Source organism: Pleurodeles waltl, chromosome 5 (assembly GCF_031143425.1).
Source record: "Pleurodeles waltl isolate 20211129_DDA chromosome 5, aPleWal1.hap1.20221129, whole genome shotgun sequence".
NCBI classification, from domain to species: domain Eukaryota; kingdom Metazoa; phylum Chordata; class Amphibia; order Caudata; family Salamandridae; genus Pleurodeles; species Pleurodeles waltl.
This window is the reverse complement of record NC_090444.1, coordinates 1,526,654,057-1,526,680,657: the sequence shown is the minus strand read 5'-3', so window position 1 is coordinate 1,526,680,657 and position 26,601 is coordinate 1,526,654,057. Positions and strand designations below refer to the sequence as shown.

The 26,601-nt window shown below is 48.4% G+C and overlaps 1 protein-coding gene across 1 annotated transcript in view; it reads right to left on the bottom strand.

Annotated features, from left to right (window-relative positions):
* Positions 1–26,601, bottom strand: part of CSMD1 (CUB and Sushi multiple domains 1) — a 5,088,256-nt gene that overhangs the window by 725,713 nt on the left and 4,335,942 nt on the right. Inside the window, exon 50 of the mRNA XM_069235813.1 lies at positions 20,956–21,141. Coding sequence (XP_069091914.1) covers positions 20,956–21,141 — 186 coding nt within the window. The remainder of the gene's footprint in view (positions 1–20,955; positions 21,142–26,601) is intronic.

The window sequence follows — 26,601 nt, the reverse complement described above, 5'->3', positions numbered from 1 at the left end:
GTATTTTGAGGCAGAAGAGTGGGTGGAATGAGTCCCTGGGTCACAAGCTCAGTGGATCCCGCGTCCACGCAGGGGCTGTGCAGCATGAGCGGGGTGGTGGCCCAGTGAAAATGGATGCGGTTGGGTGACCTTCCCTTAGCCAGGAAAGGAGCAAGAGGCAGACTGAGGGGGGCGAGTAACGGCTGCGAGGCAAAATAACTGAGCTGTAGCCTGGAAATACTGAAAGCCCTCAAGCACTGAGTCTGCCTTGTCTCCGAAGAGAGGAGTGCCATCAAAGGGCATGTCCATCAAAGATTGCTGGACATCCCCTAAAACCAAACGTCCTCAACCAGGTGTGGTATCTCAGTGCCACCGTCGATGCAATCGATTTGCCTAGTGAGTCAGCTGTATCCAATCCACAACAGATCTCGAACTTGGCTGTGTCGCTCCCGTCTGTTACGGCTTGGGAGAGAATGTTCCAGGCCTCTTCCGGAACTAGGGGTAGCACTTGCACAACTGTATCCCTGAGAGTATGGGAATAGAGGCCCAAAAGACATGTGGCGCTCATGGACTGCAGCGCTAGACTGGCAGAAGAAAACAGCTTCTTCCTTAAGTTGTCCAGTCTTTTTGATTCCCTGTCCAGGGGACCGGTAGAGAATGCACCAGAGGATGAAGAAGCCTGGATAACAAGTGTTAGACCTGACAGCCTTAGGGTGGTCACCCCTAACTTTTTGCCTGCCTCCCTCCACTTTTTAGATACTGTTTTCTGCTGTTTTTCAGACTCTGCACACTTTACCACTGCTAAACAGTGCTAAAGTGCATATTCTCTCTCACTTTAAACATGGTAACATTGGATCATACCCAATTGGACTATTTAATTTAAGTCGCTAGTAAAGTGCACTATGGGGGGTCATTCTAACCCTGGCGGTCCGCGACCGCCAGGGCTAAAATGACGGAAGCACTGCCAACAGGCTGGCGGTGCTTCCCTGCCTATTCTGACCGCGGCGGTAAAGCCGCGGTCAGAAAAGGGGATCCGGCGGTTTCCAGCCGGATTTCCCCTGTCTGGGCTGAATCTCCATGGCGGCGCTGCAAGCAGCGCCGCCATGGAGATTCCGACCCCCTTCCCGCCACCCTGTTTCTGGCGGTTTTTACCGCCAGGAACAGGATGGCGGGAACGGGTGTTGTGGGGCCCCTAGGGGCCCCTGCACTGCCCATGCCACTGTCATGGGCAGTGCAGGGGCCCCCTAACAGGGCCCCAGCATGATTTTCACTGTCTGCTTAGCAGACAGTGAAAATCGCGACGGGTGCAACTGCACCCCTCGCACCCCTACAACACCGCCGGCTCCATTCGGAGCCGGCTTCTGGGTTGCAGGGCCTTTCCCGCTGGGCCGGCGGGCGCTCCCTTGGCGGGCGCCCAGCGGGGAAGCCAGAATGGCCTCCGCGGTCTTTTGACCGCGGAGCGGCCAAGTGGCGGTTCTGGTCGCCGCCCGCCACTGTAGGAATGACCCCCTATATGTGTCCAGGGGGGCCTGCTCCCTTCATAGGCTAACACTGGGGCTGCCATCCTACATTGTTTGAGTGGTAGCTGCTGATCTGAAAGGAGTAGGAAGGTCATATTTAGGATGGCCAGAATGGTGATATAAAATACTGCTGACTGGTGAAGTTAGATTTAATATTACTATTTTAGAAATGCCACCTAAATCTTTGTGCCTTACAATCCACGTCTGGCCGGCTTTAGTTGAGAGCTCCTTGTGCATTCACTCAGACACACCCCAAACACAGGATACTCAGCCTCACTTGTATACATTTGAATTTTGAATGAGTCTTTCTGGGCCGTGAGGGTGGAGGGCCTGCTCTCACACAAAGGACTGCCACACCCCCTACTGGGACCCTGGCAGACAGAATTAAACTGAAAGGGGACCTGGTGCACTTCTAAGGCACTCTTTGAAGTCTCCCCCACGTCAAAGGCACATTTAGGTATATAAACAGGGCCTCAGCCCCTACCAACTCAGACACTTCCTGGAGAAGAAACTTGCAACCAGAACCTGCATCCTGCCAAGAAGAACTGCCTTGCTGCCAAAGGACTCACCTGACTGCTTTCTGTGAAGGACTGCTGCCTTGCTGTTCTCTAGCTGAGGTGAAGAATTGCTCTCCAAGGGCTTGGATAGAGCTTGCCTCCTGTTCCCTGCTGTCTCAGGACCAAAAAGACTTCATCTCTTCGAGAAGGACTTCTTGTGCTGTGAAATTCGACGCACGGTCTGCCAGAAACGACGCACAGCCTGCACCGCAGTGAAAATTTCACTGCATGCCGAACCAGAACAACGCAGCCCGACTTCTCAACGAGAAGATTGACGCAGTGCCAGCGTAGCGACCGGAACTTCGACACACTGCCCACTGGATAGACGCACAGCTGACCCGGAATGATGCAGCCCAACTTCCAGAGAGGAATCGACGCAGCACCTGCCGTGCAGTAGAAAATTTGACACAACGCCCACCGGATCGATGCAGCTCCTGTGACTTTGGCCTGCCAGCACAGGAAATCCACGCACCGTCCCCGGGGAGTCTGAATACCCCACAACCTGAAGAGGATCCACGACCGAGTGCCAGAAATCGGCGCACAGCCATCCCTGCATGGAAACTAAATGACGCATCACCGTGTGCAGCCCAAGAAATCGGCGCACACCCACTTTGTTTCCGCGCTTATCCTCCTCTACAGCTCTTTGCAGAGATTTTTCACGCGAACCAGTACTTTGTGCTTGAAAGAGACTTTGTTTGGTTTTACAAGACTTAAGACACTTTGGGCCTGATTACAACTGTAGCGGAGGGGGTTAAACTGTCCCAAATGTGACGGATATCCTGGTGGGCAGGATATCCGTCAAATTTGGGACGGATTAACCCCCTCCCCCACAGTTGTAATCAGGCCCTTTATCTCACTTTTCAGTAAAATCTCAACATTTACTTATTGCATCTTTGATTGCTTTGATCTGCATGTATCCAGATAAATATTATATATTTTTCTAAACAGTATGTGGTGTATTTCTGGGGTGCTATTTTGTGTTATTGTGTGATTTATTGCACAAGTACTTTACACATTGCCTTCTAAGTTAAGCCTGACTGCTCAGGCCAAGCTACCAGAGGGTGGGCACAGGATAATTTGGATTGTGTGTGACTTACCCTGACTAGAGTGAGGGTCCTTGCTTGGACAGGGGGTAATCTGACTGCCAACCAAAGACCCTATTTCTAACAACAAGGCTCTCAGATAGGGTGTTGGGTAAGGAAATTTGGGTCATTCAGCGCAGGCCGATGGCGGTGGGCAATCGTCCTATTCATAGGAGCCCCTGTGCTGGGGCTGTGGCAGGTCCCCAGTAGGACGTCCATAAGTGTTTTGTTGAAGGGAAGAAGGGGTTCCGAGTTGGAGGCCCCAGGCTGAAGCATTCGGTCAGGAGGTTAGGCCTGACTTCCACAGAAGGAAGCTCAAGGATCAAGCTGCCCTTCTCACCACAATAGAATAAGACGCTCCCTAATCCGTAGCCACGGTACTGGGATATAACATGCCAGTGTTAGTGGAGGTATACAACCCACTGGCATCACCTAAATCCTGTGCCCAGTCTAGTTCAGGATAAAGCTGGTCCTCTGAAGGGTCTAGCGACCCCTCTAAACTATCCCCGTATCCGTACCCATTGTAAAAGGGTTCAAGATGAACCCTGGGCACAGCAGAGACCATGGAAAATGGAATCGCGCTGAGTGATGTTGTTCCGGCTCAGGGTTGTCAGGAATGAGTATAAGGTAGGCGTCGATTGTGGGCCCAATCGGCGCCGGGAGCGCAGACATCTCCAGCTGACACCGGGGAAGGTCGAGTTGGCACAGCCACAGTTAGGACAGATCCAGAAGCTGATCCTAAGTTGCCCTCCTGAGTGGGGGCTCTCACCGACTCCCCTGTTTTAGAAAGTGCAGAGGATGGCTCGGGCTGCCTAAATATGAGGCGCATGGCCTCAAAGAACTCCTTCAGTTGGGCAGGGGTAGCTGTGGCTCCCAGAAATTCGGGGAGGTGGAGAGGGAGCCCAGACTGGGACTCCGAAGACAGAGGTCTAGAGCGTTGACGCTCTTCCCCCGTCACATTGTGCAAGCAACGGGGTGAAGTCGAAGAACATTTTGCCTTCTTCGACTTCTTCTTTTTACCCAAATGTCCAGATGACTTGGACAAAGAATAATGGTGGTGACTCTGCAACCAGTCTCCTGACCTTTCTCACGACTGGGACCGGGAACGACACGGAGTCGAGTGTCAGGCCGCCATGAGCTTCAGGAACCACTTCCACAAAGCTTTCAAGTTCATGGCCCAACACTAGGAGCATGACTTTGGGTCATGGTTGTGTTACAAACACCAGAGGCACACGAGGTGCGGATCAGTTGCTGAGATTATGCGGTGACAGGAGTCGCAGGGCTTAAATCCGGTCTTACGGGACATCCATTGATGTCTCAAAAATCATCAAAAATGAATTTGACAAAATGTCGCAGTTAGTTAAAAAATTACTGGGAAAGCTCTTCTCCAGATCTGCGCATAGGCTGGCGCGGAAAGAAAAGAACTGACATCAGCACGCTGGGAATTAACCTATATACGATGACAATGTCATCACAGCAACCACAATGTCAACCCCCCCCCCCTGGAGCCAACCAACACCAAATAACAGCGCGCAGGGGTACTGCTTGAAGAAAAATTCGCCAGATCCAGTCAGACAGGGGGAATTTAAAGGTAAGGAATCTGCAACTAGAAGTCTCTATCAGAGAAAACAGATTTATAACTAACAAGGAAGGAGCATATCAACTATAACTAAGGACTGATTCAGAAAAACAATGGGCCAACAGTGTGATGGCTGCATTACACTACAAAATGATAAAAATGAAAATGAATACATTTTTGACAGAAAGTTAGAAATGAAAGGAAAGGATAAGGGAAAGGAAAGGAAAGGAAAAAAGGCAAAAGAGAGGCATAACTGAGAAAAAATGAAACAAAAATACCATAGAAAAAACAACATGACAGGGATGAGTACTCTTTTTGTAGGCAATCGAAACAAATATTGGGTTATGCCGTAGTTCCTGTGAAAGGTCAGACATGCCAGAGGAAAGGGACAAGCCTTTATCGGGCTCATTACAACCCCAACGGTAAAAACCTCCTAACGCCACGCGACAGCCGGCAAAAGACCGTCACCGTGGCTACCAACCGTCAGCTGGATTTAGACCACAGCTGGATTTCCGCCAGAAGGATGATGGAAATCCAGCTGTGGCCATGCCAGCGGGTGGCTGTAAGGAGGCGCTGCTGCCAGCAGCAGCGCCACACCAGTAGACCACCGCAGACAATATCATGACCCATGATACGGCCTAGTAGTGTTCTGCTGGTGGATGCTGCTGCTGGCAGCAGCGCCCCATCCTGTCTCCTGCCATAGTACCCCCTTACATCAGGTAAGTCGGGTGCTCCGACAAGGGAGGGGGGTGTTTTGTATGTGTGTGGGTGTGTGTGTGTATGTCTGTGCATGCATGTATGCAGATGTGTGATGCCTGCTGTCTGTGTGTGCATGTATGGATGTGTGAGTACGTGTATGTTGTGCTGTGTGAATGCGTGTTTGTGTGTATGTCAGTGTGTGTGGATGTGTGTGTGAATGGATGTATGCATGCGTGGATGAATGTGGGTATGAGTGTGTGTATGCGTGTGTTTGTGAATGAAGGTGCGTGTATGTAGTGGGGGGTATGCGGAGAAGGGGGGTGGGGGAATATGGGGAGGGGGAATGGGGCGGGGAAGACCCCTATCAGTGACAGGGAAGGGATTCACTGATAGTGCCTGCTGCCATGGTTTTCGTGACAGTAAGATTGCCATGAAACCCATGGTGACAGGTGGGGTCATAATCCCTCAGACGGGCAAGTGACGGCCAATGGACTGGAGACTGAAGTCTCCAGCCCGGCAGTCATTGCCACCATGGTGGTTGGTGTGGTACATTGCAGATTTGGCTTTAGCCAAACCGTCAATGTCTTAATAAGGAGAAAAGTACTGCCAGCCTGTTGGCAGTACTTTCCCCCATGTCATCGCCAACCGCCGGGGTCACAATGACCCCCTATGTCTACTTTTAAGGTAAGTAACTCATGCTTATCATCTTTGGAAAGAGACATTACTGAGAGCTTTTTACTCTAACAAAAAAACGTTCATTGCCTCTGTCAAGCTTAAGTCCAGTAATGCCACATCTTTATCAGGTAAATCAAGCAGGGGAGTCAACGCATACAGACCTAGCAGAACAAGAGGCACAGTTAGAGAAAAATAAACCTTAAAAAATGCTGGTAAGCCAGTCTTGGACCTCCATCCAGTAGTTAGAACAACGTTTTCAAGTCAAGAGCACATGGTCAGGGGCACTTGTTGCTTCTTTACAAGGCTAACAAAGATCAGAGTCAATTAGCTTTAACTTGGACATTTTGGACTGTGTCCGGTTTAAAAAATGTTTAGTATAAAAATGTGCCAGAGACAGGGATGGAATCAGTTTATTTCTAAGAAGATTTTTAGAGATAAGTGGCCAAATAGAGTCCAGAATAAGAGAAAGCCTTAACAACTGAAGACACTTAGCCCAACAGCTTTGGACAGGTATAGACGGAGGAGCTGATGCAAGTGCTTTACCCGACCCCCTGCCGACCAGGTGTCAAGACCCACCCTCCCTTCCCTTCTTAAGTGTGGTCGCTGTGAGGTGAGGGGTGATTCCACTCACCTATCTGGGCAGCATTTGTCACTTCCTGCTGCGTGTTTCCACCGGCTGCTGCAACCAATCTCTTCAACAGCCTGCCGGCTCTGAGATCGAAACCCCCACCTGCAGGCACCTTCCTCTGCCTCATCCCTGCTGGCATTGTGTCCATCTGCTTCTGTTTGCTTTCTGTCTTTTGCTGCTTTTCTCTGTTTTTCACTCTTTCTCTTGTTTCACTTTTTGCCACATTTTTGCTTTTCTGCGCCTTCCCCACAGCTGTTTCGCTCCCTGCCGCTGCTGCCCCTGCAGCCCAGCCACTGCCCCGAAATCACTTTTCTTGCCCTCCTAGCTATCCAGACCATCCCTCCTCCCGTCCCTTCTTAAGGGTGGCCGCTGCAAAATGAGAGGCAACTCCACTGACCTTTCTGGTCAGCGTTTGTCGCTCCCTCTTGCATGGCTCCACCTACTTTTGCGACCGAACTCGTCAAGAGTCTGCCGGCTCTGAGATTGAGGCCCACCTCCATCCACAGGCACCTTCCTGGGCCTCATCCCTGGTGGCCTAGTGGCCATTTGTTTCTATCTGCTTTCTGTCATTTGCAGCTTTTCCTGTTTTTCACTCTTTCACTTTTTTCACTTTCTTCCACATTTTTGCCTTTCTGCACCTTCCCCATTGCTACTTCCCTCCCTACTGCTGCTCCCCCTGCAGCCCCACCCTCCCACCTCCCAGCTGTCCAGACCCTCCCTCCTCCCACCCCTTCTTAAGGGTGGCCGCTCCAAAGTGAGGGGCGACTCCACTGACCTTTCTTGTCCGTGTTTGACGCTCCCTCCTGCGTGGCTCCACCTGCTGCTGTGACCAATTTCTTCAAAAGTCTGCCGGCTCTGAGATAGATGCCCACCTCCACTCGCAGGCACCCATCTGCACCTCATCCCTCGTGGCCTAGGGGCCATCTGCTTCTGTCTGCTTTCTGTCTTTTGCTGCTTTTCTCAGTTTTTCACTCTTTCTTGTTTCTTTTTTTGCAGTTTTTTTGCTTTTCTGTGTCTTCCCCTTTGCCACTTCCCATTCTTCCCTCCTGCCACTGCTGCCTCGCCCGTGAAATTGTTTTCCTGACCTCCCACCTCCCAGCTGTCCAGACCCTCCCCTTCTTAAGGGTGGCTGCTGCGAAGTGAGGGGTGACTCCACTGACCTTTCTGATCAGCGTTTGTCTCTCCCTCCTGTGTTGCTCCACCTGCTACTGCAACTGATCTCCTCAAGAGCCTGCTGGCTCTGAGATCAAGGCTCGCCTTAACCTGCTGGAACGTGCCTTCGCATCATCCCTGGTGGCCTAGTGGCCATCTGCTTCTGTCTGCTTTCTGTCTTTTGCTACTTTTCTCTATTCTTCACTCTTCCTCCTGTTTCAATTTTTGCTGCTTTTTTTCTTTTTCTGCGCGTCCCCCATTACTGCTTCCTTTGCTACCTGCCCTGCCGCTGCTACCCCTGTAGCCCCGCCCATGAAGCATTTTTCCTGCTCTCTCACCTCACAGCTGTCCAGACCCTCCCTCCCCCTCTTAAGGGTGGCAGCTGTGCAGCTGCACACAGTGGGTGCGCCGCTGGCGCGCCAAAGGTGCACCAAAGGCAAGCACACCTGGCTCGTCCATGCCTGGACAGCGCCCAGTGCCATGGACCCTGGTCCTCTCTCCATTGAGTGGTTTGTGTCCAACACTCTACACTCACTCAACCTGGGAAGATCATCAGCCTGCTACCTAGCCGACCTACAGAATACTCATGGACCCTTCTTGTGCTGCTCATGCTCCTGCACCCTCCCCGACCACCACATAATTTTGCACGAAGCCCAGATGGCTACCTCAAGTGCATACTTCTTAATTAACACATGCTCCCTTGTCAAGCACACAGTAGACGTCTGGGACCTCCTCTCCTCTCTTTGCCCTCCCCGGACGTCTCCTTCCTCATGGAGACCTAGATCAGCCCCACCTCAGCCCCAGATATCGCCACAGCCATTCCAGACAACTACAAAATCATCCAAAAAGACAGAGCCAACCATCCAGGAGGACGCATCAGCATAGTCTACAAGAACACCCTCCACCTGGCAACCACCAGCGAGTCACAGAATCTGCTATCCCATGAACATCTACACTTCCAGATTCAAACCAATCCCAAATCCTCCCTCCGTGGCACACTCATCTACAGGCCACCAGAACCCCAACGTCAATTCAGCAAAACCATTGCTGATCTCGTTGCCCCCCAAGCACTTGCCTCCACCAACTACATCCTACTCGACTACATCAATTTCCACCTTGACATACACAATGACACTAACACCACAAGCCTTCTGGACAACTTTGCAACACTGGGCCTCAAACAACTTGTCAACATCCCCACCCACACAGTTGGGCCCACGTTGACCCCTTCTTCTTGGCAGGGAACAACCTCACCATTTCTCGTACCTCTGATAACCATTGGACCACAGAAGTGCAACTCATTGACGCATTCAGCCACTCCTCCCCACTGGACACAGCCAATGCAAATGAATCTGCAAGTAATCTACAATGCTGGATTCCGGAATGTGCTAACAGTGTAGCTCCCCTCAGGAAACCTGCAGGAAACCAACAAAACAAAACACCTAGATGGTTCACAACAGACCTACTGCTCCTGCAGGTGACTGGAACGGAAATGGAGGGGCAGCAAATCAACAGAAGACAGCATAGCCTACAAGAATGCAGTCACCGCACACCACCAGAACATCAGAGCCACTAAGAAAGCCACCTTTCAAGAACACCTTAGCACCAGCACTCACAAAAGCAAGGAGCTCTTCACCATCATCAAAGAGTTCACGAACACTGGGACAGACACCTCAGCCATCCTTCTCTCTTGAGACTTCTGCAAAAAACGCACCACCTTCTTCCACCGGAAAATCTAGGACATTTACGAAGGCTTCAAAAACCAAAACCAGTCTGCAACTCCCACAAACACCACCATGGACCCCAAATCATATCTTGAACTCCTGGGCCCCTATCACCACAGAGGAAACCCAGAAGCTCATGAACTCCATCCACTCAGGAGCACCCTCAGATCCATGCCCACATCACATCTTCAACCTGGCCAGTGCCACCATAGCACCAGAGCTCTGCCGGACTATGAACTGATCCTTCAAAACCGCCACCTTGCCATCCCACCGCCAAGCATGCCGAGATCAACCCGCTACTCAAGAAACCCACCGCCGACCCAAGGGAGCTGAAGAACTACAGACCCATCTTTCTGCTCCCTTTCCCAGCCATAGTAACAGAAAACGCCATCAACCAGTAACTCACTGAATTCCTAGAGGCACACCAGATCCTAGATCCATCCCAATCCGGATTTAGGAGCAACCACAGTACCAAAACAACACTCCTAGCAGCCACCCGATGACATACTAGACCAAAGACACGGCCGCACTCATCCTCCTTGACCTCTGCACCGCATTTGATACCGTCTCCCACTCCATACTCTGCGCAAGACTCCACACGCCACAGCATCCGTAACAAAGCACTGGAATGGATTAGATCCTTCTTCACAGGCAGAGCACAGAGTGTCAGACTACCACTGTTCACATCAAGAGCCAAAGAAATATGCTGTGAAGTACTGCAAGGATCCTCACTCAGCCCGACACTCTTCAACATTTACATGACCCCTCTCGCCAAGATCATCAGACAACACAGCCGAAACATCGTCTCATATGTCAACTATACCAAACTGATCCTCTCCCTGACCTACAGCCCAGCAAAGGCCAAGAGAAATTTCCCCAATGGGATGAGAGCAGTCATCATGTGGATGGAAGTCAGTTGCCTCAAACTCTACTCGGCCACAAAGGAGATCCTTGTAATCGGCTCCACCACCTCTTCTTGATTGACTCCTGGTGGCCGACTGCACTTGGAAACGCCCTGCTCCCACTGACCAAGCACGCAATATGGCATCATCCTGGACTCCTCTCTGTCCATGACCCATCAAATCAATGTCGTCTCGTCATCATGCTTCAATACCAGTGGATCCCCACCGAGGTGAGGAAGACAGTCACCCATGCACTTGTCAGTGGCACACTTGACTAGGGCCATGCACTCTATGCTGGCATCACCAAGAAACTGTAATCAAGACTACAAAGAATACAGAATGCAGCAGCCAGGCTTATTCTGGACTTCCCCTGTAACAGCCTCGTCTCCTACCACCTCAAAGACCTACACTGTCAACAAGCACATCACCTTATGATACACACCTTCAAGGCACTACACAACATAGGACCAGTATATCTCAAACACCCCCTCACCTTCTACTTACCCAACAGACAACGTTGTTCTTCCCACCTTGCCCTTGCAACCATGCCCAAGATCTGAAAAAACACAACAGGAGAAAGATGCTTCTGCTACCTTGCAGCCCGGACATGGAATATTCTACCTCTCAAACTCAGACAGATCGAGTCACTGAAGCAGTTCAGGAAGGGCCTCAAGACTTGGCTATTCAATTAAGCAGCACACCTGCATACGGCGCCCTGAGACCCCACGGGTGACTAGCTGCACTTTAGAAGTACTGATTGATTGAATATGTAGGGCTTGATATGTGATTATACATGTCCACTGTCACACAAGTAGACCTACAACTGTAAATCTAATTGTATGTAGAGGTATATTTGGTTCATTTCAACAATATTATTTTCAGCAGCAAAGCAAACTTTCAAAGAAACATGCATGAAGTGATTGTGTTTATGACAAAATATAACACTATAGCAGGCAGGTGTGGATGGAAATGTACTTCAGGGCAGAAAATATCATAAATGGTTATTGGGTGTACATAAGGAAGCAGCAGGTGGGAGGTATGTAGTTGTAACCTTAGTCATCCTCTCACATGTGGAAACAATCCTGAGTGCTTATAGCTCATTGGCAACCAGGATGGATTAGTATCTAAAGCCCCAGGTTATTTCTGCAGAGTGCAACATGTGAGGAACCTCACAGGTTGAGGTCAGGGGCCCTATTAATTGTTTTAAAGTTGTGTCAAAAGATGGGCTTACAAACCTCATTACATTTTGAAAAGTATGAGGGGCAGAAAGGTGGACTCGAGGTATGTTTTAGTTACTGGTTTGGGGAAACACATCCGTTAATGATCACTAGGAAAACTGCTAGCTTGTATGTGAACCGTACTCTTCAACACATCAACCATTGCATTCTAGTTGGTGGAAAATAGATATCTATCTTCAAATATCACAGCTATAGGCAAGATTATTTCTTGCAATGTGAAGGGGTTCAACCCAAAAGGAAAACAGGATACTAGGTGGAAATCAATTAAATCTTTTGAAAGAGACATGTTATGCCTTCAAGGAAAACATCTAACTAAACAGACCAAAACAAATGAAGCATTGGGAATACCCATTGGCCTTCTGCTCATTTACCATTCACAGACACAATGGGGTCTCTTTGTGTTTTTGCTGAGGGCTGCCCCTAGAGGTTAACTATGCAATGAGTACTCATTCTAAGGTAGATCTGACCATGATTAACAAACCCCTGAACCCTGTTTATTAGAATGTAAAAATGGGCCCAGTAGCTGCCTTGAATCACATGCATGCCACAATAGGGGTTTATGTAAATTAGACACTGATACACTGAAAAGGGCCCCCCAACGGTGACTAGGCTCAACCCTGCTTAGACAATGACGATTCCAATATTCTGTGGGTCTAGGACGATGTAAATACAGAATGTATTTTTAATGACTCATCTTCACAAAATTTAATGACAGGAGACAGAGAAGCTAGAGGAAGAACTAAATGATGGGGAAAGGGAATACAGTGAGTGAAGCTCCTTTGTTTGGGAAACATGAGGAAGTTAATTAATACACAAGAACAGCTAATGCCACTCAAACACTCTCCTTTTTATATCTTAATAAACCATCATACCTTGGTGAATAATGTAGAACCCTACCTGGCAAAGCAGGGGAAAAGGGACAAAGAATATATATAAAGTAGATAAGGTCAGTGGGGAGTAATCTCTCAGGCAGAGAACTTTATAAGAAGTTTTACAGAAGGTGGCAATGCTCTCTAATGTTTGGCAGAATTACCACTTTAAAGTCTCACAACTGAGCAATGATCATCTTTGGCCGCGGTCAGAATGCCCTGCGGGGCACCGCCAGCCTGTTGGCGGTGCTCCCGCCAACCCTGGCCCCGGCGGTCCATGACCGCCGGGGTCAGAATGACCCCCACTATGTCTAATCACAGTCATATATGTCTGGGAGCTGATGAACTTGTTATAGTGTTTTAATGATATAAAGGCAACCTACCCAATGTTCACATATTGGTATATTTTGTTAGGAATATCCTAGAAATGGGATAACGAACTAGAATCCTTCAGGATCACCTTTATCAAGAGTATTGGGAGTTCACTGATTTCACTCCTCATAGAGAGTATGCCTGCAATTACATTTTTATCTCATTGGAGGTTTTGGGTATAATCCTTAACCTGATACCAGAATATTTGATGAAGGGCAGGAGTATTGATGGATGGAACAGAAACACATCTGTCATGCTTTGATACACTAGTGTTTAGGATAGTGTCTTCTGGAAAACATAGTGGGCGGGGAGGGCCTCAAGGTAGGAAGGGGCAGAACACACATATAGATACAAGCTGAAAATCATATGTGCAACTCTGTGATATGTAACATTCATGCCAGTTGTGTGATATTGTTCTGCACTAAAATTGTTAATGAAACTTGAGAGAACAAATATCATTTAATTGAAATAGGTACAGAACACAAAGGTGGAAACAACGAAGACATAAAAAATTGCATTATTTAACATATTGAAGATCAGATAAGGAATTAAAAAGGCAATGAAATTCAAGTATTTTCTTGGAGCAATTCTTATGAGTTCTGTTGGACCTGTCAGACGTAGGGTAGTGTTCCCCCAATCTTTTTTTGCCTTTATCCTCTTATTTGTCCGGATACATTTTTGTTGGCCTTACGATGCTACTACTGGTAACAAGTACTACGGTGCTTGAGCTCACTCCCTAATGATAAAATAGGCTTACACCTGATTTGGATATTTAATTTACTTTTAAGTCCCTAGTAAATTGGCATGCCATATACCCAGGGCCTGTAAATCAAATGGTACTAGTGGCCCTGCAGTATTTATTTAGCCACTCACTTAAGTAGCCCTTTAAAACATGTTTTAGGCCTGCCTTTGCAGACTGCCAGCAGTTTGAAACTTACAAATTGAATTTGGCAAAATAGTCACATTGCAAGTCTAAACCTTCCTTTTTATTACTGTTAAGGTAAGCAATCAACAGCCCTAAACATTCCATAATGCAAGGTGCATTGCAATTAAAATGTTGGACATGTACGTTTGTCTTACATGTCTTTGGTAGTAAAAAACTCACAAATCCATTTTTACTCCTGTGAGGTCTACCTCTCCCATAGAATAACAGTGAGTTACCTTATTACATTAGGTAAGTGCTAACTTTTGATTAGGAGCAGTTCGGAAAGTCAAGTTTGGTGTCTGAAGAATTATATTTTGAAACATTTCTCAATGGTAAAGTCAGAGTTTAAGTTGCAATTCTGAAAATACCACATTTAGAAAGTTGGCATTTTTTGTAGAAATAATTTTGTTCCTGCAGCCTGACTAGGTGTAGTTGGCAGTTGGCCTTTTTGTATTCTTCTCAGACAGCATCACCTTGTTGTTGGCAGGATAGACCATATCTGACTTGCTAGGGGGAGAAGCTGTCACCTATCCCACTTGCACTTCAAAGGCACTGGCTCAGCTCACACACAGGGGACTTCACCATAGTATGCTGGGCCCCCAGACATTCTGAGACCAGGTGAGGGAAGAGGGAAATTCAAGACACCTCGGTAGGGGGAAACTCCAAAAGCTTCTCCCACTTCAAAATGGGCACCAAGAATAAATATCAGATCCACCCTTCAGATCACTCCTGGACATTAGAAAGACAGACGAAGGAATGGTCTGCTGCAAGAAGCTCTGCTCTGCTGCTCTGCTGCTCTGCTGCTCTGCTGCCCTGCTGCCTGCGTAAGAAGGACTGGACCAGCACCTTGAACCCAAGACCATAAAGTGACTCCAAGGGAAAGCTGACTGATCATAGCATCAGGGACAGAAAAGGCTCCCAACATCTTGAAGCCTGCACCTGTACTCTGCTTGCTGCGAGTTCTAACCCCCCCAGTTGTGCCTATATAATCCTGTACCTTTGGAAGTGAGATAAAGGTGCACAGCCAGCCCAGCTCTGGTCACCATCAGAAGCGACACAGTGCAATGCAGCCTTTGCAACCCCTCATCGGTACCAACACAGAACAAAGCAACTCACATCACAGCCCTCACAGCTGTTCATCAAGCCTGACCAGAGTGATGTAACTCAATGCAGACCTCACATCACACATTCACATCAGAACAGATGCAGCATGACAAATTGACACAGGATCCCACATTACTCCTCGCAACCGCTGCTGTAGGGTGCAACGCCCCACATAAAAGTCATAAGGTACAGTTTTGCAGCAGGCCTAACTTGATCCACATATCACCCTCCAATTCTATTGTGACTGGACTCAACTTTGACTGACTTTGTCCCCATTCAGTGCCAGAATGGTACCTTAGGAAGGAGAACCAGGAGAAACAGTGAGAATGAGGAAAGTCATACTGCTCTAAATGAATAGTTGAAGGAGGGGACAGCAGAGTGGAAGTGAGAGTAGGAACAAAGGTGTTAAGACTTCCACACAGTCTATCTGTCTTTTCTCACTCCACCCTCAGACAAGAGACTGTGCACTTCTGTTCTAAGAGAGATCACACAGGATTCTGTACACTAGATGTTTTTAACCGCTGTTAAATGTATTCTTATATACACTGCAATAATAAACCATGCCGTATGGAGATTTTTCCACACATATTTTTCACAGTTTTTGTTGTTGTGGTAGAGTGGATAAATTCAAACAAGATTAAATTATTGGGTGGGTTAAAGTATGTGTAGTCTATGGGAGTGGTAGACTGGGACCTAGGCACAATTTGAGGCCATCCGCAATGAAGTCCTGGTTGGATACAACAAGTGGATTTATCCCAGTGAATTTTGAGCATTCAAAAAGTTTAAAAGAGTTTCAAAGTCCTAATTTAAAATGGGAGGTGCTTACTTTTACGCACTTATCCTGCTCAACACCCGACTGCAAGGCTCCAAAACATTTACAACATTCAGGAGCAGAAGAGGATAGAAGGGTGTGCAGAGTGTGGGTTTTAGAAAGTTGGCATTTTCCTTTCCCAGCAATTTATATCTTCTGCCTGTGTCCTGGGTCTTGTGGCTGCAAATGGCTCTGCATTTGAAATTTGTGCATCGCTTCTACACAGTAACACAAAGGACACTTAGGGGGTGATTCTAATTCTGGCGGGCGGCGGAGGCCGCCCGCCAGAATTCCGCCCCCATAATACCGCTCCGCGGTCAGAAGACCGCGGAGGGTATTATGAGTTTTTCCCTGGGCTGGCGGGCGGTCTCCAAAAGACCGCCCGCCAGCCCAGGGAAAAACTCCCTTCCCATGAGGATGCCGGCTCGTAATCGAGCCGGCGGAGTGGGAAGGTGCGACGGGTGCAGTAGCACCCGTCGCGTATTTCAGTGTCTGCAAGGCAGACACTGAAATACCTTGCGGGGCCCTCTTACGGGGGCCCCTGCCGTGCCCATGCCATTTGCATGGGCACGGCAGGGGCCCCCAGGGGCCCCGCGACCCCCCTTACCGCCATCCTGTTCCTGGCGGCTTTCCCGCCATGAACAGGATGGCGGTAGGGGGGGTCAGAATCCCCCATGGCGGCGCAGCAAGCTGCGCCGCCATGGGGGATTCTGAGGGCAGCGGTAAACCGGCGGGAGACCGCCGGTTTACCCTTTCTGACCGCGGCCAAAGCGCCGCGGTCAGAATGCCCTGCGGGGCACCGCCGGCCTGTCGGCGGTGCTCCCGCCGACCCTCGCCCCGGCGGTCGAAGACCGCCGGGGTTAGAATCAGCCCCTTAGTTTGGACAGAATGAGCCATCCTAGTAGGATGACTGGTGAAGGGTTGTACCCAGCCCCACTTGCACTTCAAAAGGCTTTGCCTCCTGAACACAAAGGAAACTGAGACCAGGCCTACCCTGCCTTGTGTGACCCACAGACAGTTTAAAGCTTTGATAATGAGAGGGTGAGAACTTTCCAGAACTAAATGTAGGGCAAGGACAGGGAGTCCCCCAAACAAAGTCTGGCACCCATTATAAATATTGAACCTCCAGAGTCACTCTTCAGATAACTTCTGGGCTGTGAAAGACTCAGAAGAAGGATTACCCTACTGTCCTGTTGCTGGAAAATCTGCTCCCCTGCCTGAGGAAGGAAGGCTTGACTGACTCCTTGAACCTAGGACCACCAGAGTAACTCTAAGGGCTAGCTAGTTTGCCTCTTGTGTGAGCTACAGGGACACAGCAAGCTCCAGAGACCCTGCAACGTACCTGTCTACCTCTGCTGGTATCTGCTGGAGTGACTTTTAGCTCTCAAGTGGTACTCCCAGATCCTGGATGATTGGTGTGACAAACCCAAAACCTGAGACTTAGAAAATGTTTCAGGAAAAACTGTTCTGAGAACCGACAAGAGACCGAAATCTACCTGCAAGCCGATTCACTGAAGATTGACTTCGCAACAGCTCTTGCTTCGCTGTCTTCTACAGTTCTGCATACCTTTTATTGGGTCCTCTCAACAATGGTATCCATCCTCGTGGAGCCCTTTATGGCTGCAGCCTGCATCATTTCCCACTGGGGCATATCAAGCTCCAAAAAACTTTCTAAGTTTGAAGATAGAAATCTTCAGCAGGTTCAACAGCCACCAGCACCTTCTCTCGACTACAGCCTGCTGTCTGGCCCCTCTGTGGGCTCTAGCTTCTCCAGGAAATCTTCAGAATTTCGTCTAGGTGTGAAGGTAACTCTTGGGTGAACCTAGTGACTAAACCTGACTCGTATTCCATCATGTTCATCTATAACTTGTGACTTCGGGCCTGATTTAGAGTTTGGTGGAGAGGTTACTCTGTCACAAACATGATAGATATCCCATCCGACACATTGCAAGTTCCAGAGGCTAAAAGGGAATTGTAATACGGCAGAAGGATATCCGTCATGTTTGTGATGGGCTAACCTCCTCTGCCAAACTCTAAATCAGGCCCTTTTTCCTGGTCTCGCTGGACCAGATACCTGGAGATGTTGCTATGCTGTTTTCTACACTATTTTTCACTGAAAATGTTGAAAATTCATACTGTGGTTATACTGATTGGGTGTAATTCATTCTAAGTTAAGTCTGACAACATTTTTGCCAAGTCCCAGGAAGGTTAAGCACAGGTTCATTTTGTGACTTTTTATGCTTCACCTTTACAAGAATTGTGGTTATTGCTTGAGTAGGGCTTGCACTCCTCTCAACCAATAACACAACTTCTTACACAGGGGGAATAGCCAAAATATGGGAATAGAATAGAGAGTGGTAAATATGAAGTGTCATAAGGTGTATAATATACAATATCTAATGATAAACTCCAGGTTCCTCTCCAAAGTCATACTAAATATCCCCATTTACGTTTAGGTATCAGTGCTCCCACAGTGCAGACTTACCCACCTGTGCAACCAGCTAGTGTGATGATGCTTAGCTTCTTGATTTCTCTTTCTTGTCTCATTCTCTCTCTCTCCCTGGGCCTGCTGTGATCATACATATAGTAATATGAGATTAAATGTGGGTTCAACACAATTTAGAGTCTACCATACCTCCTGCAAGAGCTGGATTGCAAGGCAAATGCATCTAGGTGTGGGATGCATAAAGTCAGATTTTCTTTATAGGGTAACTCTTTGTTCCTCAATAATATTTTAAAGATATTGGGAATTTAACATGTTTAAGCTATTTTTATTCTTTGACTTCCAAACAAAATTGTGATTTCATCCTGCTATGCTTTCATATCATAAATGTATTAGTTTCACTTTAATAGTCTCAGGGTCAGATGGCTAGACCAATAATGATGTTTTCACTGTATTCTCTTTACTATGCTTTTTCTTTTGCTGACTCCAAAATGATAAAATCTACTATACTATGCTCTAATATTTATCAATTTAAGATTTTTCAGTTCCTGTGCCCATTATTAGGCAGCTTTGACACAGTTAATCTTTTGTGGTGTGGGTCTCTTTTCCGCATTCCAAATTATGGGCCTGACAACGAGTTTGGCGGATGAGAACACCTGTCCACCAAGCTTCCAACAGGTTGGCAGCCACAGTAGTGACAACCTCCCCGCCGACCTCATTATGACTTTCCCACTGGGCTGATGAGCAGAAACCAAGCTTTCCACCCGTCAGCATAGCGGAAAACAGTGGCAGCATTGTCGCTGGCTCATATTGGAGCTGGCGGCAATGCTGCCACACACAGTGGGCACCAGCACTCTCGGAATGCACACCATCAGACAGTACACATTACAAGGGTGCTGGGCAGTGGGACCCATGCACTGCCCATGTCACGGTCATGGGCAGTGCAGGCCCCCCCCGTAACCCTCTGCACCTGTTCTCCACCAGCAGTTTCATGGCAGTGAAACCGTCATGAAAAGGGTGGCAGAGAACCAGGTTATTATCAGCAGGGTGGCACTGCGTGCAACCTTGCAGGGTCATATTGTAGTGGTCAGACCACCACAGCAGCAGTGGTCTAGTGAATGCCAGACTCAGACTTAAGCCCTATATGTCTAACGACTGTAACATCAAAAAGTTCCAATATTTCACACTAAGGGGGTGATTCTGACTATGGCGGACGGCGGAGGCCGTCCGCCATAGTACCGCCGCCAAATGACCGCACCACGGTCAAAAGACCGCGGCGGCCATTCAGACATTTCCTCTGGGCCGGCGGGCGCTCTCCAAAAGAGCGCCCGCCGGGCCAGAGGAAATGCCCCTGCAACGAGGACGCCGGCTCAGAATTGAGCCGGCATAGTTGCAGGGGTGCGACGGGTGCAGTTGCACCCGTCGCGTATTTCAGTGTTGCGGGGCCCTCTTACGGGGGCCCCTGCCGTGCCCATGCCATTGGCATGGGCACGGCAGGGGCCCCCATGGGCCCCGCGGCACCCCCTACCGCCATCCTGTTCATGGCGGGTTTCCCGCCATGAACAGGATGGCGGTAGGGGCTGTCAGAATCCTCATGGCGGCGGAGAGCGCTCCGCCGCCATGAAGGATTCCCCCGAGCAGCGGTAAGTCGGCGGGAGCCCGCCGACTTGCCGCTTCTGACCGCGGCTGAACCGCCGCAGTCAGAATGCTCGTGGGAGCACCGCCAGCCTGTTGGCGGTGCTCCCGTGGTTGGTGGACCTGGCGGCCACCGGCCGCCAGGGTCAGAATGACCCCCTAACTCTGCCCCAATTGCCCTAGCCTTCACATTTTGTCAAAGCTCCATACAGAACATGTTTACTACCAAATATGCACTACTAGACATAGGGAATTTGCATCAGGGTAACAATGAAGTAAATATGTCCGGATGATTCACTAAACGCATGGAGTCATATTTTGATGCACCCACTGGGTGGAAAACAGCATACAATCACCAGGAATGCATGTGAAACCATACATTCACTTCTATGTGTAGAGGCCTGGATATCAGAGGACACTTACATGTGAACCTTCTTGTTTTGTGAATCAAGGGCCCAATATGCAAACTTTGTTTAGGTCGCAATCAGCCTAATTTGGCCCACGAATGCAAAATGGGCTTCTGGCATGTAAAAACTACAAACCACGATTCAGTAACATATTATCGAATCACAATTTCGGTTTGCGGCCAAAGTCCACATCAGTATTTGGAATGGACATGTTCAGGACGTTCCTCCCAAACACAAAATAGGAATGATATTTGTTAAGGTTTTGCAAACGAAATCCGGTCAGAAATCATTGATAATTTACTGACTGCAGAAAGGTAGCGGTCCCCGAAGCGAAAGAAATACAAGGAAAAAAAAGCACTACACCACATTAAACCACTTTTGAAGTCTACATGATCAATTGGACAAATGTTCATTAACTGGTTAATATTTGTAATTATGTCATATTTGTAGTCTGCCGATGCTGTTTAACATTCAAGCTGGTCTTGTTTTAAGTATTCACTGTGTCTGATTATTTACTTTGGTATTTCAAGGTCAGAGAAAGAGAAGCACAAACAATATTTTCAGTGACATTTAGGAGTCCAAAGCTGTGATGAAGCGATGGTTGTAAAAGCAATATATTCACAAGTACTATCTCAAGAAGATGTGCATACTTACGCTTGCAAACAGGTGGCTTCCCCTGGTTACTCCATGATCCATCTTCTTGACACACCGCTGTTGCTTGTTGACTTGACTCTAGTCTGAAGCCCTCGTTGCATTGATAAATCACTTTGCTGCCTAAAGAGAACTCATTTCCCATAACTGAACCATTCCCTGGAGGTTCAGGAATTCCACAGGATATCGCTAGAAAGAAATACACCAAACTGATATTTAGTTCTAAGCATGCCTGACTCACTAGAATGAAGAAGAATGTGGACAACTCACATACAGTCAAGCCCACCATCGCCCAAACATGTACGACTAATTTCTCCAAAATTCACAAGAAATACAATACTTTATATATGGAATTTCAACACATTAAAAATAGTAATAGATGTTTTGGGAAAAGATGTGGGAATGAACAACACTTTATGAAAAATGTAAAACAAGCTAAACAGTGAGAGACGAGGTAAACCAGTTGAATATCAAAATCGAGCTCTGCTGTCATAAGGAACCATTTACAGAGAGACTTTTACAACTTCAAGTTTACTCAACATCAATTATTTTCAGGATATCCTATAAATAAAGTACATATAAATGACAACAGTACATAAATAAACACATTTTGTATCATTTGTAAATAGAAAGGCGTTCCCCTTGTCAACTCCTTATCCTGATGTCACTGTGAAGACTAACTATTTTTTCAGCCTTGACACATGCAGCTCATCTCAAGTTGTGGATTATCCCATTCCGGTAAATGTACAGCTTCAGGTATTTCCACATTAAATGTGCCCATATGTTCATATTAGCATCGCAATGCGCACACCTTTTATGCATTCTCGGGGATGTTTTATGTTTATGTAGTCCAGAAAGGGTGAGTTGGAACTTGCACCTACAGAAATACTTTATTTACTTTGAGGACTAAGGGGGTATTATGAACATGGCGGTCCAGACCGCCATGCCGGCAGTGGCGGAAATGACTGCCATCGGCATGGTGGTCTGGACCGCCATATTATGTTCAATCTGAGCCCGCCACTGCTAGGCAGCCTGACAATGGCGGAGTTCTCTATCCGACAGGGCGGCACTGCAAGCAGCGCTGCCCTCTGGATAAAGAACCAGTGTTCCTCCAGCCTTTCCCTGGTGGTTTCTCCCACCAGGGAAAGGCTGGCAGAAGGGCAGTGCAGGGGTCCCCATGCACAGCCCTGTCACGCAGGCCACTGCCCGATTTACGGACAGTGATATGCGCGACGGGTGCTGCTGCACCCCCCGCACTGCGGCATTGATGGCTGCTCACTGGCCTGGCTGACGGAAACATTGTTTCCGCCGGCCAGCCCAGTGGAATGTTCATTATTGGGCTGGCGGGGTCTTCAACCAGTTGGAGGTCTGTGTTTAGACCACCAGCATGAACACGGCGGGGAATCCCACTGTGTTCATAATGACCCCCTATGTGTTAGTGTGTAAGGATGTGCCACACTCCAGAACGAATATACATTACATCATCTTCTCTTCATTCATAGACTAGTTACGTTAAAATAAACAATTCAAAAGTAAGTACGCCTGTCAGAATTATTCTTGTTTTACAAAACAGTTTAAAGCTCTCGAAGCAGTTTACCAATATGCAGAAATCAATAGAAGAGTGGTAGAAATGGGGTCTTTGGTTGGCAGTCAGGTTACCCCCTGTCCAAGCAAGGACCCTCACTCTAGTCAGGGTAAGTCACATACAATCCAAATTATCCTGTGCCCACCCTCTGGTAGCTTGGCACTGAGCAGTCAGGCTTAACTTAGAAGGCAATGTGTAAAGTATTTGTGCACTAAATAATACAATAACACAATAAAGCACCACAAAAATACCCCACACAGAGTTTAGAAAAATATATCATATTTATCTGGTTATGTGCAGGTCAAAACGATCAAAGATGCAATAGGAAAATGTAAAGATATCACTGAAAAGTGATATTGGGGGTTATTCTAACTTTGGAGGAGGTGTTAATCCGTCCCAAAAGTGACGGAAAAGTGACAGATTTACCACCAGCCGTATTACGAGTCCATTATATCCTATGGAACTCGTAATACGGCTGGTGGTATATCCGTCACTTTACCGTCACTTTTGGGACGGATTAACACTCCTCCAAAGTTAGAATAACCCCCATAGTGTCTTAAGTCTTTTAAAAGCAAACAAAGTCTCTTTCAAGCACAAAGTACCTGGTTTGAGTGAAAAATCTCCGTAAAGGGCCACAGAGGAGGAGAAGCGTAAAAACAAGGGGGTGTGCGTCAATTTCTCGGGTCACACACGGTCGAAGCTCGTTTCATTTCCATGCAGGGACGGCTGTGCGTCGATTTCCGGCACTCGGTCGTGGATCCTCTACGGGTTGCGGGGTTTTCAGACACCCCGGAGTCTGTGCGTGAAATCCTGGGCTTGATGACAAGTTCTGCGTCGTGCCAGTGGGCAATGCGGGGAAATTTCTCCCTCACGGCAGGCGCTGCATTGATTTCCCCTCTGGAAGTCAGGCATCGTCATCCCAGGTCGGCTGTGCGTCGATCTGGTGGGCCGTGCGTCGAAGTTCCGGTTGCACCACAGGCACCGCGTTGAGCTTTTCCTTGCGAAGTCAAGCGTCGTCGTCCCGGTTCGGCGTGCAGTGAATTTTTCATCGCGGAACAGGCTGTGCGTCATTTTTAGCAAGGTGTGTGTCTAATTTTCGCCGCACAAAGAGGCCAGTTGCAAGAGAGAAGTCTTTTTGGTCCTGAGACTTCAGGGAACAGGAGGCAAGCTCTATCCAAGCCCTTGGAGAGCACTTCTTCATCACAGCCAGGGAGCAGCAAGGCAGCAGGGCAACAGCAAGGCACCAGTCCTTCAGAGAAAGCAGTCAGGTGAGTCCTTTAGGCAGCCAGGCAGTTCTTCTTGGCAGGATGCAGGTTCTGGTTACACGTTTTTTTTCCAGGAAGTGTCTGAGGTCGTAGGGCAGAGGCCCTGTTTTATACCCAAATGTGCCTTTGCAGTGAGGGAGACTTCAAAGAGTGGCTTAAAAGTGCACCAGGTACCCTTTCAGTTCAATTCTGTCTGCCAGGGTCCCAGTAGGGGGTGTGGCAGTCCTTTGTTTGAGAGCAGGCCCTCCACCCTCCCAGCCCAGGAAGACCCATTCAAAATGCAGATGTATGCAAGTGAGGCTGAGTACCTTGTGGTTGGGGTGTGCCTGAGTGAATGCACAAGGAGCTGTCAACTAAACCCAGCCAGAGGTGGATTGTAAGGCACAGAAAGATTTAAGTGCAGAGAAATGCTCACTTTCTAAAAGTGGCATTTCTAAAATAGTAATATTAAATCCAACTTCACCAGTCAGCAGGATTTTGTATTACCATTCTGGCCATACTAAATATGACCTTCCTACTCCTTTCAGATCAGCAGCTACTACTTCAATAATGTATGAGGGCAGCCCCAATGTTAGCATATGAAGGGAGCAGGCCTCACAGTAGTGTAAAAACGAATTTAGGAGTTTTACACTACCAGGGCATGTAAACTACACAGGTACATGTCCTGCCTTTTACCTACACAGCACCCTGCTCTAGGGGTTACCTAGGGCACACCGTAGGGGTGACTTATATGTAGAAAAAGGGGAGTTTTAGGCTTGGCAAGTACTTTTAAATGCCAAGTCGAAGTGGCAGTGAAACTGCACACACAGGCCTTGAAATGGCAGGCCTGAGACAAGGTTAAGGGGCTACTTAAGTGGGTGGCACAACCAGTGCTGCAGGCCCACTAGTAGCATTTAATCTACAGGCCCTGGGCACATACAGTGCACATTACTAGGGACTTATAAGTACATTAAATAGTGCAATTGGGTATGATCCAATGTTCCCATGTTTAAAGGGAGAGAGCATATGCACTTTAGCACTGGTTAGCAGTGGTAAAGTGTGCAGAGTCTAAAAACCAGCAAAAACAGTGTCCAAAAAGTGGAGGGAGGCAGGCAAAAAGTTAGGGATGACCACCCTAAGGCAGACAGGTCTAAAATGTGTCCCCCCTAGCTGAAAGTGGGGAGAGCTACCCAACCTCCTGGGAGCTCTCATCGCTAAGGCGGAAGTATCTGGAGAGACCATCAGTGTTGGCGTGGTCAATTCCCGGGCGATGCTCCACCGTAAAGTCCATCCCCTGTAGGGAAATGGACCACCTCAAGAGTTTTGGATTTTCACCCCTCATCTGCATGAGCCATCTGAGTGGCCTGTGGTCTGTCTGAACCCGGAAGTGAGTCCCAAACAGGTAGGGTCTTAACTTCTTCAGTGGCCAGACCACAGCAAATGCTTCTCTCTCAATAGCATTCCACCTCTGTCCCTGTGGTAATAGCCTTCTGCTAAGAAAGGCTACTGGTTGGTCTGAGCCATCCTCATTTAGCTGTGCTAGAACAGCCCCTATGCCAGGCTCTGAAGCGTCTGTCGGCACAATAAATTCCTGGGAGTAGTCAGAGGCCTTGAGCAGGGGGCCGTGCACATGGCTTTCTTCAGAGAATCAAAGGCTTTCTGACAAGCCTCTGTCCAATTCACCAACCTAGGTTGTTTCTTGGAAGTGAGTTCTGTCAAGGGTGACACAATGGTACCATAGCCCTTGACGAATCTGCAGTAGTATCCAGTGAGGCCTAAAAAGGCTCTCACCTCAGTCTGTGTTCTAGGTGGTTGCCAGGCCTTGATAGTTTCAATCTTGGCCTGGAGTGGCTGCACCTTGCCCCCACCTACTAGGTGTGCAAGTACACCATGGAACCCTGATGAATCTGGCACTTACTAGCCTTGATGGTGAGGCCTGCCTGTTGCAGAGCCTGAAGCACCTCCTTGAGGTGGAGCAGGTATTCCTCCCAGCTGGAACTGTAGACAGCTATGTCGTCCAGGTAGGCTGCACAGTAGGCATCCTTGTCAGCTAGGACCCCATTAACCAACCGTTGGAAGGTAGCGGGGGCATTTTTCAACCCAAATGGCATCACCCGGAACTGGTAATGGCCATCAGGTGTGGAAAATGCTGATCTTTCTTTAGCCCCCTCAGTCAGGGCGATCTGCCACCCTCATCAGCTCGGGGGATGGGGTGAGCATCAGTCCGTGTGACTGAGTTGAGACCCCGGTAGTCGACACAGAACCTGAGTTCTGGCTTTGCACCTGGGGCAGTAGCCTTAGGAACCAACACCACAGGGCTGACCCAGGGACTACTGGATTTCTCAATAACCCCTAAAGTCAACATCTTGGAGACCTCCTCCTTGATGCTGGCCTTCACCTTATCTGATAATCTGTAAATTTTGTTCTTCACAGGGGGACTGTCACCCGTGTAAATGTCATGAACACATAGGTGGGTCAGTCCAGGAGTAAGGGAGAACAGGGAGGAGAACTGCTCTAACAGTTCATAGCAGTCTCCTCTCTGGTTTAGAGTCAGGGAGTCAGAGAGAATGACACCCTCCACTGACTCATCACCTTCTTTGGCAGAAAGGAGGTTGGGGAGAGGTTCACTCTCCTCTTCCACTCCCTCATCTGTGACCAGGAGCATACTGACCTCAGACCTCTCAAAGTGAGGTTTGAGCCGGTTGTGATGGAGGACCCTTAGGGGGTGCCTAGGGGTCTTGAGGTCCACCAGGTAAGTGGCCTCCCCTTTACGCTCCTTGGTCTCAAAGGGGCCAGTCCAGCGGTCCTGGAGAGCCCTGG